This window comes from Perissodus microlepis, chromosome 9 (assembly GCF_051167445.1).
Source record: "Perissodus microlepis isolate ML-2025 ecotype Zambia chromosome 9, ASM5116744v1, whole genome shotgun sequence".
NCBI lineage: Eukaryota > Metazoa > Chordata > Actinopteri > Cichliformes > Cichlidae > Perissodus > Perissodus microlepis.
The window spans coordinates 19,765,445-19,783,746 of NC_140469.1; the positions used below are offsets into that span (position 1 = coordinate 19,765,445).

The 18,302-nt window shown below is 40.1% G+C and overlaps 1 protein-coding gene across 1 annotated transcript in view; it reads left to right on the forward strand.

The window, feature by feature from the left end:
• plxdc2b (plexin domain containing 2b) overlaps positions 1-18,302 on the forward strand; it is a 108,761-nt gene that overhangs the window by 80,458 nt on the left and 10,001 nt on the right. Inside the window, exons 8-12 of the mRNA XM_084939492.1 lie at positions 3,853-3,948; positions 4,106-4,187; positions 11,240-11,300; positions 11,418-11,571; positions 15,549-15,587. Coding sequence (XP_084795618.1) covers positions 3,853-3,948; positions 4,106-4,187; positions 11,240-11,300; positions 11,418-11,571; positions 15,549-15,587 — 432 coding nt within the window. The remainder of the gene's footprint in view (positions 1-3,852; positions 3,949-4,105; positions 4,188-11,239; positions 11,301-11,417; positions 11,572-15,548; positions 15,588-18,302) is intronic.

Here is an 18,302-nt window from a genome sequence, read left to right on the forward strand (position 1 = left end):
CAGATTTTGCATGAACTCTTTATGACTATTTTTGTAGAGTGGTCCATTTTAAGATAGCAAACTTCACAGTAAACATGGATATTAACCCAGAGCACACTGCAGAAGCATCACGAATTTCTGTAGGCAAAGAAATGAGACATTCTTCATTGGCCAAGTCACCTGATCTCAACCCAATGGAGCATGCTTTTCAGTTATTAAATACAAAACGGATGCAGAGAGACCCACAAGCAGCAACTGAAGGTAGCACAGGTAAACACAGTCATGCACATTGACATTGACATTGCAAAATTAGGATTGTGAATAAAAATGGCTCTAATTCCTAAACTGTTCATGCAAGATTTTTGTAAAAACTCCTTGAATTAAAACTGAAAGTCAAGACTTAAATCATATTTTTATTGTTTGATTTAAAATCCACTGTGGTTGTGTACAGAGGTAAAACTACAAAAACTGCATCTTTGTGTGAAAAATTATGAACCTCTTTAGTTTTAGTCCATGACTATTCGATAGCCATAGGAGGGCTTTTGTGAATATCACCCGTCTGCAGTCACTGTAAAGAAAATCAAACTCTTGCATTAGCTGAAACAAACAAGGCTTTGTTTTCTCACAGATGGTATTTGCAGAGTGCACTGACTCATGTCCATGTTTGAAGGAAAAGGGCAGTATTTGCATCCTGCACCTGTCAGTCCAAAGGGCCTGATGTGCTTTATAAACTGCACAGCAAGACCCTGTGGAGAAATTGAACGATATTGCCTGTACAATCAGAGATTTTTCATAATAATAAAGAAAACTATTGGAAATGACCTTTAATAGGGAAAAGGGACTAACCTTTAGAAAAAGAACAAATCAGCAGTAGTCATGAAAAAATTAGGATGATGTATGGGAATAGTTTATATGCTACATCAAGTCTCCCTTTGTTCTTGCACATACAATAGAAGTGCAGGCTGCAAAATATACTGCTGATAGAGCAGTTTTTAAAGTAAAATCCCCAAAAATATTAGACTTTTGATCAATCTGTACTCCGGATCACACAACATGAGCCATGTGCCAACATTTTATATTCTGCGGTGACTATTTTTAGCTGATAATGCCATTCGAACCCATCACCAGCTATCAGGAGGGAACAACAGCTAATAACAACACCTAATAGCAACTATGTGGCGTGATCTACTGGCAGTTAAACCCTGTAATCTTACAACTTAAAACCTTAAGAAGAGATGAGCTCTCGCGTGTCCCTTTCATTAAAAGGAAAGGACAAGAAAATTTGGAGAAACTCCTAAAAAAAAACCCAAAAAAAACCATACAATGAATTGCTACCAGAAGTCATAGCATGCTATTCCAATCAAGCTGAACGTCCTGGTAATACATTTTGACATATTTTCACAACCTTGTCATGACAAATAAATAAATGTATTCTAATGGATGCTCCATAAAGTGCATTAAGTCATAATAATAACGTGGAAAATGTAAAAAAAAAAAAAAAAAAACTACAAAGAAGCGTGTCAGCTGCTTCAAGTTTGCCTGCAGCCAGTTAAATTATACAACATTATTGCATTTTTTAAGCTCAATGAATTTTTACCCATGAGCAGACCAACCCACAGCCCATCCAGTAAAGGAAGTGAGGAGTGAATATATTTGTGGGTGTCCTGTGTAATTAACAGGTCAGATACAAGCACTTATTACAACACAGGCTGTAATATGCTTTTAATGCTAGCTTAGACTTTATCATTAGTCACTCTTAAAATGAAGCCAAAACCACCTCAGCCATTTTCAGATCTTTGTTTCTGTACCTGGATTATTTAATCCGTGTAAACGAGAGAAATCTGTGGTATTCTGTTTACATTCATTAATGCTCAATAAAAAGTCTTCTAACTATTAAATCAGGTTTCTAAAATGTGCAATTGAAAAAAGAATTACAGTCCAGGTTAGCAACACTGTTTACTGTCTTTTCAGGATGTTTGAAGATGATTTAACTAAGCTTTTTTTTTTACATAATTGATGACGCATTTATGCAAACTGGGCTTTGTCTGATCACTGAAGGTAGCTAAATTCTCATTAGGTGTTATTTATGTTGTTGTTGAGACTAGGCTATAATTGATTTAATTTGTAGCTTCTTATCACCTTGAACCACAGATCGGAGAAGCTATACAGCCTGCCCAGACATCAGCAGCCTCAGGCTGTGGAAATGACCTCTCTCTGGCCCACACCACACCATTAGGCACCTGATAATCCTTTAGCTGTAGGCAAAAGGAAGTCAGTCACCAGGGGAGCAGAGGAGGGGAAAGGAAGGGCGGTTGTATTCTCAGGTTGATCTGAGCTGGCTCACATTTTGCTGCTTTGATCAGCTGTCCTGTCTGTAATCAAAATAAGCAGTCTGCAACGAAACAGTGTCGTACCACATGAGGGGCACAACTCTTTCCACACCAAGAGTCTCTCAGTCAAGTGGAAAAAAAGGAACCTAGTGCAGAGAAGTTATTCAAATGTGTCAAATGCAAGGGTGTTGTAAAAGTTAAAGGACTTTTGTGGTGCTATGTAACTGACTTAATTTAAAGAAGCAACAAGGGTTGGATTAAATTTCTTTGGATTACAAATCAGGATTTATCATACACAATGATAACAGGAAATAATGTGACAATCTTTGCCATACGAGTAATCAAAATTTGACTTAAATTATTTACTTTTTATTTAAGTTGCTTTTCTTGCCCCCTTTTCTTTCTAATGTACTGTGTGTTAACGTTGGCTGTGTTTTGAATATAACTAATAAGCTGGGCAAAACCAGTAATGTAAAATGTATCTAATTAGTTAGCTTAGCCTAGCTTAGCTTAGTTTAGCTTAGCAAAAGCCCAGCACATTAAAACCATAACTTTTTTGTGGGGATTAAACAATCATGTTACTGAGCTCTAGAGGTGCTGGTAGGCAGCAGGTTTTGGTAGCTTCACACAGAGTTGGGCTAACTGCTTTCGGTGTTCTTGCTAAGTTAAACTGAGCTAGGCTACGCAAACTAGCTAGACTCTGTCCATGTTTAATAGGCAGACAGGAGAGTAGCATCAGTCTTCACACCTTAATAAGCTTAAGCTGAATAGCTTTAACTTTAACACAGTTTTACCAGTTAGAAATATATTAGATTTTAAGGGATTTACTTGCTATACATATTCCACAGCCACAGTTTTATGTATTGAATTTCATTTTGTAGCTCATCGCCCAAGCAAATACAAGTGCGATACAGAATGTCATGCATTGTGCATTGTCTCTGTACGCACTGCAGTGCACCTCAGTGCGATCCAGTACAGATTTACTGCTTTATTCCTGGGGCGCCTGCACAGAAAAGTCATATAAAAATCTAATTAGAGTTTGAAATAATCCATGCATTAACAGCAGGAAGGCGCAATCATTACATTTGTCAAGCTACTGCTCTGGTCTTTTTTCCACTTATGGTAGCAAAGACGCATGCCCCAGACAGCCCATTGTACTCCAGCCGATATGAGTTATAAGGACCAGAATGCAATGAGAGTCAATGATGTATCTAATCAATTGCTCCTTCATGCCCTGGCTGATGGCTCGCTGTTACAGATGACTGGGAAGGCAGCCTTTCAACAGGGTCTGATTGATATCAGCTCCCGGGGGAAATTGCTACCGTCCATTGCCAAGTCGTGGTCTGACACTTTGGGCACAACGAGAGGGGAGAAATAAAGTGCTGTGGTAGCATCCCATATGACCCGATTCTGCCTCCCACTCGCTTTCCTCTTTCTATAGGGATAACTTGTCCCAGTTTTTATCTCGGGGTTTGGAGGATTTGCGATGGTGGCTTTGCTGCTTTCTCACTCAGTCTTTTTTTTTTTTTCCTTCAAAATCTAGATGTGAGGCGGAGGACGATCTATGAGTACCACCGTGTGGAGCTGACTAAGACAAAGATCACCAACTCTACAGCTGTGGAAATGATGCCTTTACCCAGTAAGAAGAATTAATAGTAACTGTTTTTTGTTTGATATAGACTCCTGAGTAAATTCCTTATTTTTGTATAGGCTGTAGACCTTTTCCTTGGCCATGTGTCTAATTGGCTATTGACTGCATAAACTGTTTCCTCTTTTTTAACCTTTCTCCACTGCAGCCTGCTTGCAGTTCACCAGCTGTAGCTCCTGCATCTCCTCACAGATCAGCTTCAACTGTAGCTGGTGCCATCGGCTCAACAGGTTGGATATAAGAACATTTTTACTCTTACAAAAGACATCTTTTATTGTCCTTTTCGCATTTCCACCTAGTATGTTCTTACAGGCAATTATTGTAGCATCTTTACCTTACAATATAAAGCACCTCGAGGTGAATTTTGTTTGTGAATTAGCACTAAATTGAATTGAACTGAACCATTAAAACTTGCCTAGCACATAGGCAAAGTGCACATACGTTTTGCCTGTGTAAATAAGCGAGAATGCAGCAGCTAATCTTTTGACTAGGCCTTCAAAGGGGTCTCGTGATATCACCACTCTTCTTCTCTTTATGTTGGCTTCAGCAGTTTTAAGCTACACGGGATAACTTTTAGGGCTCCACATGGTCGAGCACATGGGGGCATTAAAAATGCACTGCAAATTTATGAGATTGTCCCTCCCCCCAGACTCAAACTAAAGGCAGGATGTGCCCTTAGCTGTGCCTTTGTTGGCTCCTAAACTGAAGCTGTCTCCTATTAAACTAAAAACCTGTGGACACTCTGGATGCCTTTAAAAAGCAGCAGACCCATTCATCTTTTAAGACTTGCTTTTGAGGAGTTTTCATTGTATTTGTAATTTTTTTTCTCCATTTATTATATCCTTTATTTATTTTTACACCGTCATTTATCATAAAGCAGCCTAACCCTAAAATACAATTCAATTTTCAATATAATTTTATTTATATAGCGCCAAATCACAACAGTTGGATTTGCGTTGTAACCCTACAATGATACACAGAAAACAGAGAAAACCCCAATACTAAATACTAATACTAATAAATATGTAGAATTTGTATAAAATATTTGTGCCTGCTGTGTAATTTTTGGCACTCACAGTGCCATAGGCAAGGTTTATACAAAGTTTCCTCAAGAATGGCCCATTTGTCTAGGAGGAGATGGTGAACAAACAAACGCTATGATCATGATGATTGGTCAGTTAGGAATGATACCCATGTCCAAACAATAACTAGACATTAGAAGCATATTTAAAGCGGAGCAGAACCCCACATGCGAGTATAAGAAGCAGCTGGTTGTGTTTGTTGAAGGTGAGTGCTATCAGGTAGCCACTTTAAATTGTCTTCTGCTCCTCACTTCATGCCTGAAATCCAAAGTGACATCCCTTATACTCACAAAAAGGCATTTTACTACAATTGAAACTGGTACGTAAAAGCTAAAAATGGAGGTGTACACTGTATATACAACACTGTCTGTTGTTCAACACCTTTTATCATGAACGTGCTGAAGAAAGTTTTAATCTGACTTTTTTGGGTGGACCACAGTTCCATACATTAAATTGCTGAGTTTAACTCATTTGATTACATGTAAATTTTCTGTTTAATTGTATTATGTAAGTACAGTGTAGAACATTAAATGTAATGAAATCTGATCAAGTGAAAGTTACTTGATTGGTTTACATTCAATTATATCAGATCAGGTCAACTAGTAATTGAAAGATTGATTGTTAGATTCCCAGCTGCTTCAGTCTGCTTGCCAAAAATCCTTGGTCAAGATAGTGAATCCCAATCATCTGTGCTGTCAAAGAACAATTTCCAACTTTTTAGCTCGCTGTCTCAACAAATTTGCAAAAGCTCTCTGGTTCTAGACCATCAGGACACACAAATCGCTGGGAGGGTTTTGTCAGGCAGCATTATTATATTTTATTATATTTGTGTATTTTCTAATTATTTTTGTAATTTTCTTTAGCTTTAGGTAAGTCACTATGGGCATTACAATAGAAACAGACAGAGATTCACAGTCTTGTAGACATCTATCCAGTGCCTCATCAGGCATGGGGCCAGGGAGAGGGAAGTCTGGGTGTCTGCTTAAAGTGCTGCCCCCCAGGACTGAAGCCTTAGTGAAAAGCAAGAAATGGATGGAAGGACAGACAATGGAAGTTATTTAATTTATTGGCACTATTATCAAATATAGCCGTGAGTCTAATTGTACTTTTTATTTCAGCCCTTCTTTTTCAGCTTTCTTTGACCTTTTCTCTTTTAATATTTTTAATTTATACAATACTTTTGGAGGTCTGTTTATCCATTACAGTTAATGAACTGTTAATTTTTCCACTTAAATGTGAATTTATTGTTCCACATATCCACTGACTACTGCAGAATTTCCCACGTGTACACTTCAAGTGGGTCTAGAGGGACATGTTGGTAAAATTTTATCCAAACATATATATTTGGATCACAGATTTACATATAGTAATATAATGTGATTATTCTGAAAAACTTGTGCGTTAGGTTTTAATTTAATCAGGCAGCTTCACATTTATGCTACGCAGCAGTGGTTGTAGTCTTTGGAAGAGAAAGCGACTCACTCCGACATTCATTCAGTTCACACCTGTTCTGCCAACCTTTGCTCTACTTTTTATCATTTCAAACAAAAGTAAATATTTGAGCTGCTAAAGAAGTGTTGGCGTTCCTCCCCAGAATTTCCTGACAGCTGAAATGTGAGCTGTGGTGGGTTTTATTTTATCAAATAGAAAAGTCTGAGTTAAACAGACACCGAGGATAGATGGTGGAGGAGTTTATCTTCCCTGTAAGTTAAGGAAGCTTGGACCTGACTGTAAATGGGTGTCTGCTTTTCTGCATTTTTATTTTGTTGAAAATATTTTCGGAGATTGTCGTCAGTGTTTCGGGGGGTTTTGCCGTTTGACCTTTCGAGCTACAATCGCTTCTTTTCCTGCGCCGCTGCATTTTAAACTCCTTGATTAGTGAGCGTTCATCTGCCAATCTTTTCCTTTGGACTAATTATTTATTTGGAGTACTTAATTTGACTGGAGAAATGTGCAGCTCTTCTTCTCTGTCCGCTGGGAATTGTTATTTTGGACTTCGAAGGGGTATTGGGAGTTGACTTCCCCTCTGTTTTGCATTTTGAATGCCCTCCCCTTTGACAAAGACAATCTAATTTACAGTTCAATAATATGAAAAACTGCTTTTCTGTTCAGCAGTTTATGGATGCGGTGGAGAGATACTGTACGCCTGTAGCAGGGATCTCATTAAGCAGCATTTTAATTAGCTTTCCTACTGTGTTAATATCTAACTGTTCAGCATCACTCTGCCCTTTGTATCCTTCAGCCATTTCCTTTGAAAAAGGCAAACATGCTTTAAACACGCACTAATTAAAAACTATGGCAGCCTCGCTGGCTCTGGGGGTTAATGAAAGGAGCTGAAATTTAAAGGGAACGTCCCTAACAGACTGATCGCACCGTGGAGTGCTGTGAAGGTGAGAGCCTGTCGCCTCTTTCATGCTAAGTTACGAGGTGAATCAGTTTGCTGTGGCTGATGTGGACTGAAGCGGGTTAATAAAGCATGACAGACATTGCCGTGGACTCACAGTGCCAGAGCCTCTGAATGCTGATGTGCTTAGAGGTGCAGGGATTTGTTTACCTAAAAAAACACAGCTGGTGTGCATCACAAATGGGTGTTAAGGAGACGAATGTTGAATTTTAATTTGTGGTAGCCTCACACCAAATTGTTCCTCTATAGTTTTTACGTGAAACGGCACACAGGCTCACCAGTCCGAGATTTTAGATCTCAAAAGTCCTGCTTTACTTAAAAGTAAATTCTAAGCAAAGTTTACTAATGAAGTAAAACCAAAAAGTAATAAACTACAGGTGTGTTTTCATTAATCTAAGAGTAGCACACACGTTTTTATTTGCACCTGTTCAGCTGCTCATTAACCCAAATATCTAATCAGCCAATCACATGGCAGGAACTCACTGCATGTAGGCATGTAGACGCCAGAGGATAGCATCCACTGTTTTGAGCTGACAGGAAGGCAACAGCAACCAAGGTGGGCCGCCACGCTGGGTTCCACTCCTGTCAGCTAAGAACTGGAAGCTGAGCTTACAGTTTTTACAGGCTCACCAAGATTGGATGATAGAAGATTAGAAAAACATCTGATTTGATGAGTCTTGATTTCTGCTGCAGCATTCAAATGGTAGGGTCAAATATTGACACAATCAAGTTGACAAGATGGATTTACACTTTGGGACCCTTAGCACCAACTGAACTTTTTTAAATCCCACACTTAGTATTGTTGTCCATGTCCATCCCTTTATGACCACAGTGTACCCATCTCATGATGTCAGCATCAAGCACAATTATCTCATATGGGTTTCTTGAGTTCTCTGTACTCAAATGGCCTCCACAGTCACCAGATCTCAATCCAACAGAGCACCCTTGGGATGTGGTAAAATGGAAGATTCACATCATGCATGTGTTCAGCCAACAAATCTGCAGCAGCTGTGTGATGCTATCATGACAATATGGTCCGGCGAGACTGGTCCAAGAGTTAAAACTGTTTTAAAATCATGCTTTTGGACCTTGTTGAATATGAAGAATAAAGGCAGTTCTGAAGGTAAAAGAGGGTCCAACCTGGTACTAGCAAAGTGTAGCAAGGTGATAAACTTCCTATGAATACATTTCTCTCTAAAAGTAAATCACTGAGAGCAGAATGAACTGTCACCCTCATCTAATGTTCCCCTCATAATGTTAAAGTAATACTGCTCTCAGGGGTAAACAGCCTATGCTGAGAGAAAACTACAAGCTTGTGGCAGACAGCTTGTAGTTTTCTTCTAGGACCTTCCACAGTGGGATAATCAGCGAGAGAGAGAGAGACAATTATCCTGACAGACATGTACTGAAAAAAATGCATCAAAATGATTTGATTATATGAAAATTTAAAGGGTTAAAACAGTTTTATAATCATTTCTGTCATGCAAGGAATGACTCCCTCTAAGAATGAGTCAGAATGAAACCTAATATCACGATCCAGCCATCCTGCTGTGATTGTTGAAAACCTGAGCAGAAATATTCACCTCATGGGTTTATTTATATTTAAATGAAGCACCTCAGCCCATTTCTAATTAAAGCGCTGTGGGCTCGCTGTCTTAGATTGCAACCGGCTGAGATGGATGTCATTGAGAAGAAACAAAGCCACGAGCTCCTTTTAGAGACAGGTTAGACCAGACCTGCTCAGTAATATCGCGCCTCATTCTGGCTGCTCCGCTGCCCTCTCAGGGGGGAAAAGCAGCCGGGGGGGAATGGGGGATTAAGCAGAGGAATCTGTCTCGCCTGATTGAACAGATGGAGTGATTTTTTTTGGGATGGGGGTAAAAGAAATGGGATGATTAGAGAGGTAGAAAGATGAGAATGGACTTCTTCTGATAAAGTCATTACCATAACAATATGTTCTCTGGAGAAATGGGGCCTGCTGGGGATGCATGAGATCCTTTTGGGCTCATAGTGTCCCTGCAGCACAAAGCAGAGATACCACTGCTATCGTGCTTTGAACTGCCGTGTTTCTGCCTTGCGAGCTGGTCGTAGGTTGTTTTTATCCGTGTGCATGTCAGAGCGAGTGGGTTTCCTGCTTTGCATGCTAACTTTTTCTTCCACACAGAAAATCCTTTGAGAGCGTAGACAGACAGGATGATGGCGAGCTCACCAGCAAGCGAGTTATAATTTTTATCCTTTACAGCAGGCAAGATTGGTAGCTGTTGCCTCGATTGCTGTCTGTCTTTTCAAATCGTATGGTTACGCATAGTTGACTCAGCAGGACCCTTATCCCAAGGCCTCATGACCCCTTGAACTTCTCACTCACAGACCTTCGCACTTTCCCCTTTAAGCTCCTTGAATCCAAAGCTCAGAGGGTGGCAGGGAGTGGGAGGTGTAGATATTTTCTTCCCAGCTTGCTTCAAAGTCGACAAACCTGAAAGCATTATTGAGCTTAGCTTAAATTACACTATGAATGTTTAGAGGGAGCACTCAGCTTCATTGTACTTACAACCATGAAGAATATGACTCAGCTTGGAAAATAATTATGCAGCGCTTTTTAGAAAGCCTGACAAGAGCCACAAAGACTCTTTTTAGGCTTGAAATGTGAAATTTGGGGCTAGACTGTTAGCCTGTTTGGGATAGCAGCATCTTGAGTTTGATTACAGTGAGAACTTTTGTTTCATTTTAGTCTTCCTTTTTCCTTTTCCACTTTCCAAACAAGGCATAAAACTCAGAACAGCTTTATTAACTTAACACACGTCTGTAACTAGAAATCCAAAATCCAACAGGCTCACGCAGATAATACATACACAGGAGTAGATTGGATACATTTGTGGAACACAGCTGAACAGAATCTGACTGTCGAGACAGGGGAAGCAAAACTGAACATCACACACACAAGACAGGAGACTGTTAAAATAAAACAGGAAGTAACACACACTGAGACTCAGACTAAGACAAGTGAACTTGAAAGTGAGACTGGGGTTAAACAGACATGGAGACATAACAAACCAGGGACACAGTTGGGGAGACTGGACATAGAAAGCAATGAATTAGTGCCGTCAGCGTTAATCTCGGTAAAATGACGTTAACGCCATAACCGCATTAACGCGGCAAATCTCCGTTAGCGAGTTAACGCGGATCGCCCCGTGCGTGGGGCTGCACGGTGATAACACGTTAACAAGCTAACCGTGCTAACGCTTGACATCACCATTTAAAAAAAAATTTTTTTTGTTTTTTCATTTGTAGCTAGAAATTACTCTGCGAAATTGGATATGACAAAAAAAAAGTTTTGTTCATACATAGCACAACATACTGTATAATCTCTTTTAATTCTGTCCTTGCAACTTTGTTGGAGTTATCAGACAGCTCTGACCACCGGTTTGCAGACCAACTAATGCTTGGCCTTATATACTCTGGGTTTTGATTTAAAGCAGGCTTGCAGGCAACATCGAAGCTCTTGACTTCTGGTTTTAAGAGTAATGTATCCTGCTTGGCTGTGATGGGTACCCTACAGCAGTTGTGCTCCAAACACTGTTAGTTATTATAAACAGTTAGGATGGAGCCCCTCTGCTGGATTAACTAAAGCCTGACTATGACTCTAAATCTTTTCTGCTTTATGTTTTGTTTAAAAAACGGTTTATGTTAGTGTGTTCTGAAAATCCTCAACTTTGGTTACACTATATACATACACTATAATCCCACTCCACTTCCACCTTTATTAGACTGACATATGTGCTGTTTCCTCTGCTCTCAGATGTTCCACTGGCTTTGACCGCCATCACCAGGACTGGATGGACAGTAGCTGCCCAGATGAGGTGAGTGTCACAATAAGCAGCCATTACATCATCATACCTGATAGTGATTTCGACAGTTCAGGATGGTGAAACATCAAAATCTGTATCAGAAACATAACAAAATGTCTCATCTTTCAGACCAAGGACAAGATGTGTGACATCGCAGACACTACGTACCTTTACCCTTTCACCACCACGGTTGCTGCCAAAACAACACCCAAGGGGAAGGAGGCCACTGCGGGCAGGGAAACACCCTCCACCTCCCACCCCCCCACCAGCGTCCCCACTGAAGGTAAAGTAGAAGAGAAGTGTTGGATCACGGCCACAGAGCATATTGTGTTGTGATCGATGCTCCATTCTGGCGAGATGTTAAATGAAGTGCATGCTCTGGAGCTGCTCTTTATTGTTATTGATGCATTTCCTGTTTTGCAACATGCACAAGACACACATTTTGTTTAAAGAATACATGAATATGTGCTGCAGCTCTCTACTTAAACAAAAAAAAATGTTCCAGATGACAAGCAGCGGAGCGCTGTTCTTGTACCAACTTTAAAGAAGCAGATCGAATTAGGACAAATCCCACCAGTCGAAAATGGAAGCACCCACACAGACCTGGGATCATCTCACATTGCTAGCTCAGTCTCGGTCTTTCATGCCTAAGAATGTGACAGATCTGTTGACACTTAAAAATATTCTCATCCCTCTGTTGTTCTTTTCAGTCATTTTTCAGGTTATTTATGAGGCGTTTTGCTGTTTGACTCTAAAGACTAATTTTCCTTTTTGAAGGCTTAACATGAGTATATCAGAGGGACAGCTCAGGCTGAGATGGTTTGGACGCGTGCAGAGGAGAGATAGTGGATATACTGGACAAAGGACGTTAAAGATAGAACTGCCAGGTGTGAGGAAGAGGAAGACCACAGAGAAGATTCATGGATGTCGTAAAGGAGGACATGCAGAGGACTGGTGTGACACAAGAGAAATTCAATATAAAAAATATAGAGCATTTTCTCTGAATTAACCAAAAATGTCTTTTATACATAGAGGACATTTTGGCTTCCAGAACTTTTCCGAACATACCAGAAGATAACCAGTTCCAGATCAGGTTACCGTGTTGATTTAACCAGGTTAAAAAGAGAGCCGCCTTCGCGATACTAAAACTCTGACTTAAAGATCACTAACCCGTTAGCGTTGCTTCGTAGCACACACCTTTGATCAAAACACAGGTGTGTTGTGCCTCCTTTCGTGAAGACGGTATGAACAAACGGTCGCTATGGATCGTTGCATCATACACATTTCCTCAACTTGTGCAAAGGTCGAGAAAGTCACGTTCCTTTAATATTGCACCGCAAAGTATTGAGCACATGATTCAGTGCAGGGAGATGAATCCAGACCGCATAATCTCCGAGTTATCTAATGCAAATCTCTGTGGCGGCAGCAGACAGCAGTCTTTTGCTGATGATAGGAAAACGGCCAAGGTGTCCTCTGGAGTTTGTTTACTCCCATTTCTTCGCCTCCAGAGATGCCAGGGTTACGACGAGTGGTTGAATTTATCATGCCAATTTTCGGTTCGTTTCCCTTTGTATATGGCCTTTAAACATTTTATTTCAGTAAACAGCCAGTTTATCTTAATCAGCTCCAGATGTGAATCGTAAGTGAATCAAAATGATAGGAAAGGCCCACCTACCCTTGTCTCTATGTATGTCACCGTATAAAAACACTGTTTATTTTATTATATTTTTCATACAGGTAAATCTCATTGAGACACGAGGTCTCATTTATAATCAACACTAAAAACAGCTGGTACATTGTGTGGTGGTTTTTTCAGTTATCTTGCTTCCATGTGATATTTTTGGGAGCTCTATCTTTATTCAATTAAAAATCGTACCTTGTACTCATTAATTAATTAATGTGGGTAAAAAAATTATAAACGTGCTGGAGTAATAACTAACAACATGCCAGTACTCAACCCCATTTGTCTGTACTTAAAAGACCAGGCCAAAAATTTGATGTTTACTTGTTCAAGTGGCTCAGTAATTTCCTGAAATAGCTGGGAATTGTAGGTTTTAGTAAACACTACTCTGTGTTGTGCAAAACGCATTTTTGTGGCTATTTGGAGGAATTTAAGTCATCAGGATGGTGTGTCGCTCATAGGCTCATGATAAACTAGAGTGTCTTTGTTCATTTGTGTTATTTTTCCATAGCTTTTAGAAAGTAAACACATAGGAATATGATTTGAACAGGACGGAGTTTAAATGATCTGCATCGCCTGACGGGACTCGATGGAAAAAAGGTGTAATTAGGGCTCTCTGGAAGTTTTTTAGTTAATGGTGTGGCTCAGTAAACACAGCAAAACAATCTTTCCCAGTCTCTTCTTTTGGCTCACGCGAGGTCAGGGCTTTGTTTGACCTCAGATGTTCTGACTTTAAAGTCTAAGATTAAAGCTAATCATGTTCTTGTGGGTTATTACTCCTTTACAGTGAAACCCTCGAAGGGTCTTGAAAGTCTCCAGCTTCCTGCAGCAAATTCTTGTCGATTTGTTTTTGTCTGTGCTGTTCTCGTTCTGTTCATCTCTTTTATTTTGTGCTTCTGGACGAGCTTCAACTGAGTTTAAAATTTTTGTTTTCTAACAGCTAAATCTTAAAAATGGTCCCCAAAAGTGTAGTTAGTCTAAAAAGACTTTCCAGTGCATGTCTGCAGTGTTTCTGTGCTCTACGTCTCGATCTCATTTGTCCTCCTTTTTAATTTTTTATTGAACTTTCTACATTCAAGTCTGGGTTATCTTTTTATTTTGTATTCCCCCCCAAAAAAGAAGCATTTCTTTCATGGCTAACTCCGGCAGTGGCCTACCTTTTCCATCGCACACCCATTAATCATCTCGTGGGGGCTGAGTTTAAATGTCCGGGCCATCGCGGTCGGGGTGCTCGACGCGCTGCTGTGATGAGGATAGATGCGGTGAGTTCACGAAGGGAATGGGAAAAACGCCTCGCTGTGAGGCAAAACACAACAAGTTGTCCCACAGATCAAACCGGGGCGTGGTGAGAGGCCTCGCAGACAGCATGAGGAGTAAAATGCACGGCCTGTGTATGTGTTAGTATCCGTGAGTTCAGGAGGTCGTGCTGCGGTGTTTACATTTGTGATCACCCACGGTCTGACAGTGGATCAGTTTTGCCAGCTATCCCCTCACTTGTCAGCTGCAGGGGTCAAAGGTCAGCTTAGATTACAGGCTTGGTGGCTCATGCAAAAGCTGCAGGTTGACATAAGAGCGAAGGAGGTAAAAAACAGACTGGAGAGGATGAATGTGTCTGCGTGGGTGGAGGCTTGTTTGGGTGTAAGAGATGGAAACGTCTCGTCTCTCACTCTGCTCACATTCAGCTGTACTGTATTTAACATTAAATGAGTTTGTCCCCTATTCTATAAAAAGATGTGTCTGCTAGCTTTCTCCTTTTTTCCATAGACTTTAATGTTTTATCAAAATGACTTCGAACACAGGGGAAAGTAATCCGGGCAGCAAAAACAAAAGGACGAATACAGGAAGTAAAACTAAAATCTAGCTACCAAAATAAACTGTGGAGTAAGAAGACGGGGAAATTAGGACCAATTAAAAGATTTTAATATTCTCTGGGCAAATGTGCAGCATGTATACATGAGAATAGATTACAAAAAACAACGCTTTTTAATTTTAAGTGCTTCCGGGTCATTTATACTCTGTACGCCTTCACCTAAATAGACATTTCTGTGAAAGAAGAGCAGGTAATTGCTTTGTTGGCTTCCTCGTACAGAAACAGTAATATCAAATTCACAACCCTAACTCTGCTGCGCGACGTGCAGCCACTTAGAGAACAATATCTTTTAATGATTCATTTCAGTCGCTAAAATGCACTTGCTTTGCTCTTTTTAAAAACTGAAATCCTTTCGAATTAAATCATCCGGTGAAATGCATCTGTGTGATGTGTGGGTTAAATTTGCGTGATGTGAATCCTATGGTGTGTGTAAATGGCTGCTACCCTTCGAGGAGAACTGGGTCATGCTACATTTCCATATTTCACATGTATAGTTAACCCCAGACTGCTTTTATGTGCCGAATTGGGAATGCTAAACCATTATATTCACAGCATTCATTTTTAATAGGATGTTAAATATAGTGAAAGAAGCTTCGGCTCATTTGGGACCATCAGTTAGTTGTTTATGTTGTCAGAAACAAACAACAAAGAGAAATATTGATCATTGTGTCTGATGCTCGTGGTTCTTTCTGTTTTTGTCTCCTCACAGATGACACCAAGATCGCTCTGCATCTCAGAGACAACCAGGGTAGGTCCCCGACTTTCCCTTCTGTGCCATCCAATAACTGTTGAGGTTAAGCTGCTGCTGCTTCCTGTTGTTTTTATTATTGTTTGTTTCTCTGTCTCCTGGTTTGACTTTACCGCTGAGGCATCTGTCCCTGATTGCTTTTTTATCTTTTGGGGGACATGTGGCTCAGTCAGTTGATAAACTTTATCCAGCAGCTGACTGTAATGCTTTACTGTCCTCTGTGGGTCCCAGCGATCAATTATGGTGTCTGGACCAATGCGAGTAAAAGCAACAGAGAATAGAGGCAGTAAGCCCTTTGGCCCAGTTGGATTTAGTTAGCATCGTATGAAAAAGAAAGTTGAGCCACTATTAATTTTAAGGGGAGATTCAAAACATCACACTGTCATTATTTATTTAACAAAATTTAGGCCAAAATGCAGGAGAAATGTGTGAAAAATGTATTGCTTCGTCAGTTTGCTGGTCTGGAGCATTCAGGTGAGTGGTAACACAGTGCCAAGAAGGAAAGACGTCAGAAATGATCTTAACTAAGCAATTGCTGCTGCCTGTTAATCTGTGACAGTTAAAAGGCAATTTCCAAACAAGATTATTCACAAGTGGAAAACCTTCAAGGCAGCTGCCAATCTTCCCACAAGTGGACGTTCCAGCAACGTCAAGACACTGCAAAAAACCCAAAGCCTCAGACTACAGGGTTTAAGTTCATGACTGTACAATTAGGAATAAAAATTGCTTGTTTGGAAGGGTTGCCAGGAGAAAGCCTCTTCTCTCTAAAACGAACATGGCAGCAAAGCTTAAGTTTGCAAATCACAAGACTTGTTTAACAATGTCTTTTGGACCAAAGTTGAGATGTCTGACCATAAAACACAGCACCATGTTTAGCAAGACACACCCCATCAGCATTAACGCCTCAAACCAACTGTCAAGCATGGTGGTGGACTTATGATGACTTGGACTTTTATGCAATAGCGAGTTGATATGCATTAATTTTACAGTCGCAGCTGTTGTTCACTGCTGCCACCTACATGCATCAGTGCAACAGCACAAGTGACTCATGTGATTTCCTGTTTGGCTATTCATTTGCTAATATTGTCTCATAAATACTAAGAAATAGGATTATTCATAACTTCCAGCTGCTGTTTTATCAAGTGAGGAGTTATGATGTTAAAGTTAATTCACCGTCATTATTGTCTTAGAGCCACAGTATTATAAGTCTAGCTGCTTTTTGTAAACAGTGACGTCTACTGACTGCTAAAGCAGAATTTTCTGATCCTGTGTAAAATGTTCTAATGATATGAGATAAAAACATGAGAACAATGCCCTTTCAGCATAAAATGTACATAAACCATGAACATTTATAGTAGTACAAGCAAACTCAAAACATTCCAATTAGACTTTCGGGGATTCAAAACCATCCAAACTCCTGAAATGACTTTGAACTCCATCAGTTTTCGGAGATAGCCTCTCAAATGTTTCATTTCCTGCTCGAAAGAAAATGGAAATCCACGGCTTCTATCACACTTTCATTACACAAACGCTGCATGTTTCCCATCACTTGAGCACTCTTGTGCTGGCGCCTGGTGCTGCGATGATATCTCTTTGCATATTTTTCATGCATCTACCCTTTATCGTCGCATACCTGGCAATGGTGTTATTCAAGGTGAAGCTAAATTGTGAGGAAAGGACTGAAACATAAAAAGCGAGAAATTATATTGACTTTTCCTCTGTATTAATTGTATTGCTATTGTAACAAGTGGGTGTTTATGAAGTTGTATTTAATCAGCCTGCTTCCTGTCAGTTTGTCTGGGTGATCTAGCATGTTTAACTCACATCACAGCCAGGTTTGGTCTGACCTTGACGGTGACAGGAAATGCTGAGGTGATTACAGCTCCAATAAGAGCCAAGATAAGAAACAACAGGAGTGAGACGCCCTTTTTTCAGGAGCTGCTTCTCAGCGCTACTTCTCCCCGACTCCTATTTATAAAAAGGCTGAATTATAGGTCTGCTCAGTTTGTGTTGTTGGTTTCCTGAAACCCATTAGCCAAGTGAGAGAACAGTTGTACTCCCCTGCGCCAACCGTGGCACTAATGTGGAGCTGAAAGTGAACAGATTGGCTTGGTTTCCTCTGGTCTCATTTGTCCTCTCTCAAAATCTCTAATGTATTTTATTGCTGTCTAAGAGCTCTGTCGTCCATTAGTGCTTAGGACCTAGCAGTCATAAGGACAAAGCTAATGAGGAATGAATTCGATGTGCTGTACACCTACCACTTTGTCCCTATCCAACTGTATTGTGCTGCAGTGTTAAATACTCCCACCATTACAGTATTCATATACTATATTTTCATATTATATAAAATACTTGTGTATTTTAAGCCATGCTGGCTCTGGTGTCAGTAAACTGAAGTATTTCTATAACTGAAGTTACACCAATGTAAGCTCTTTTTGTGATAAAAAAATAAGAACATTTAAGAATTCTTTTTTTGCAAACTTGATATTTTGTGGTTGTTTTATAGACAGCACTGGTTCCCAGTCGTCATTTCATACTCCCAGCAAAGTATCCAGTCAGACAGGCTCAAAGACTCCTCCGCCAGCACCACCTCTCATCCTTAAAGATGTTCATTTGAGCCTGGAAAAGTACTATTTTCAGCTTATCATTAGCAGTTGTGGTTACAGTTACGGCTTTAAGAAATTTGTCCTCTTTTAGTTCCTACTTCATAATACT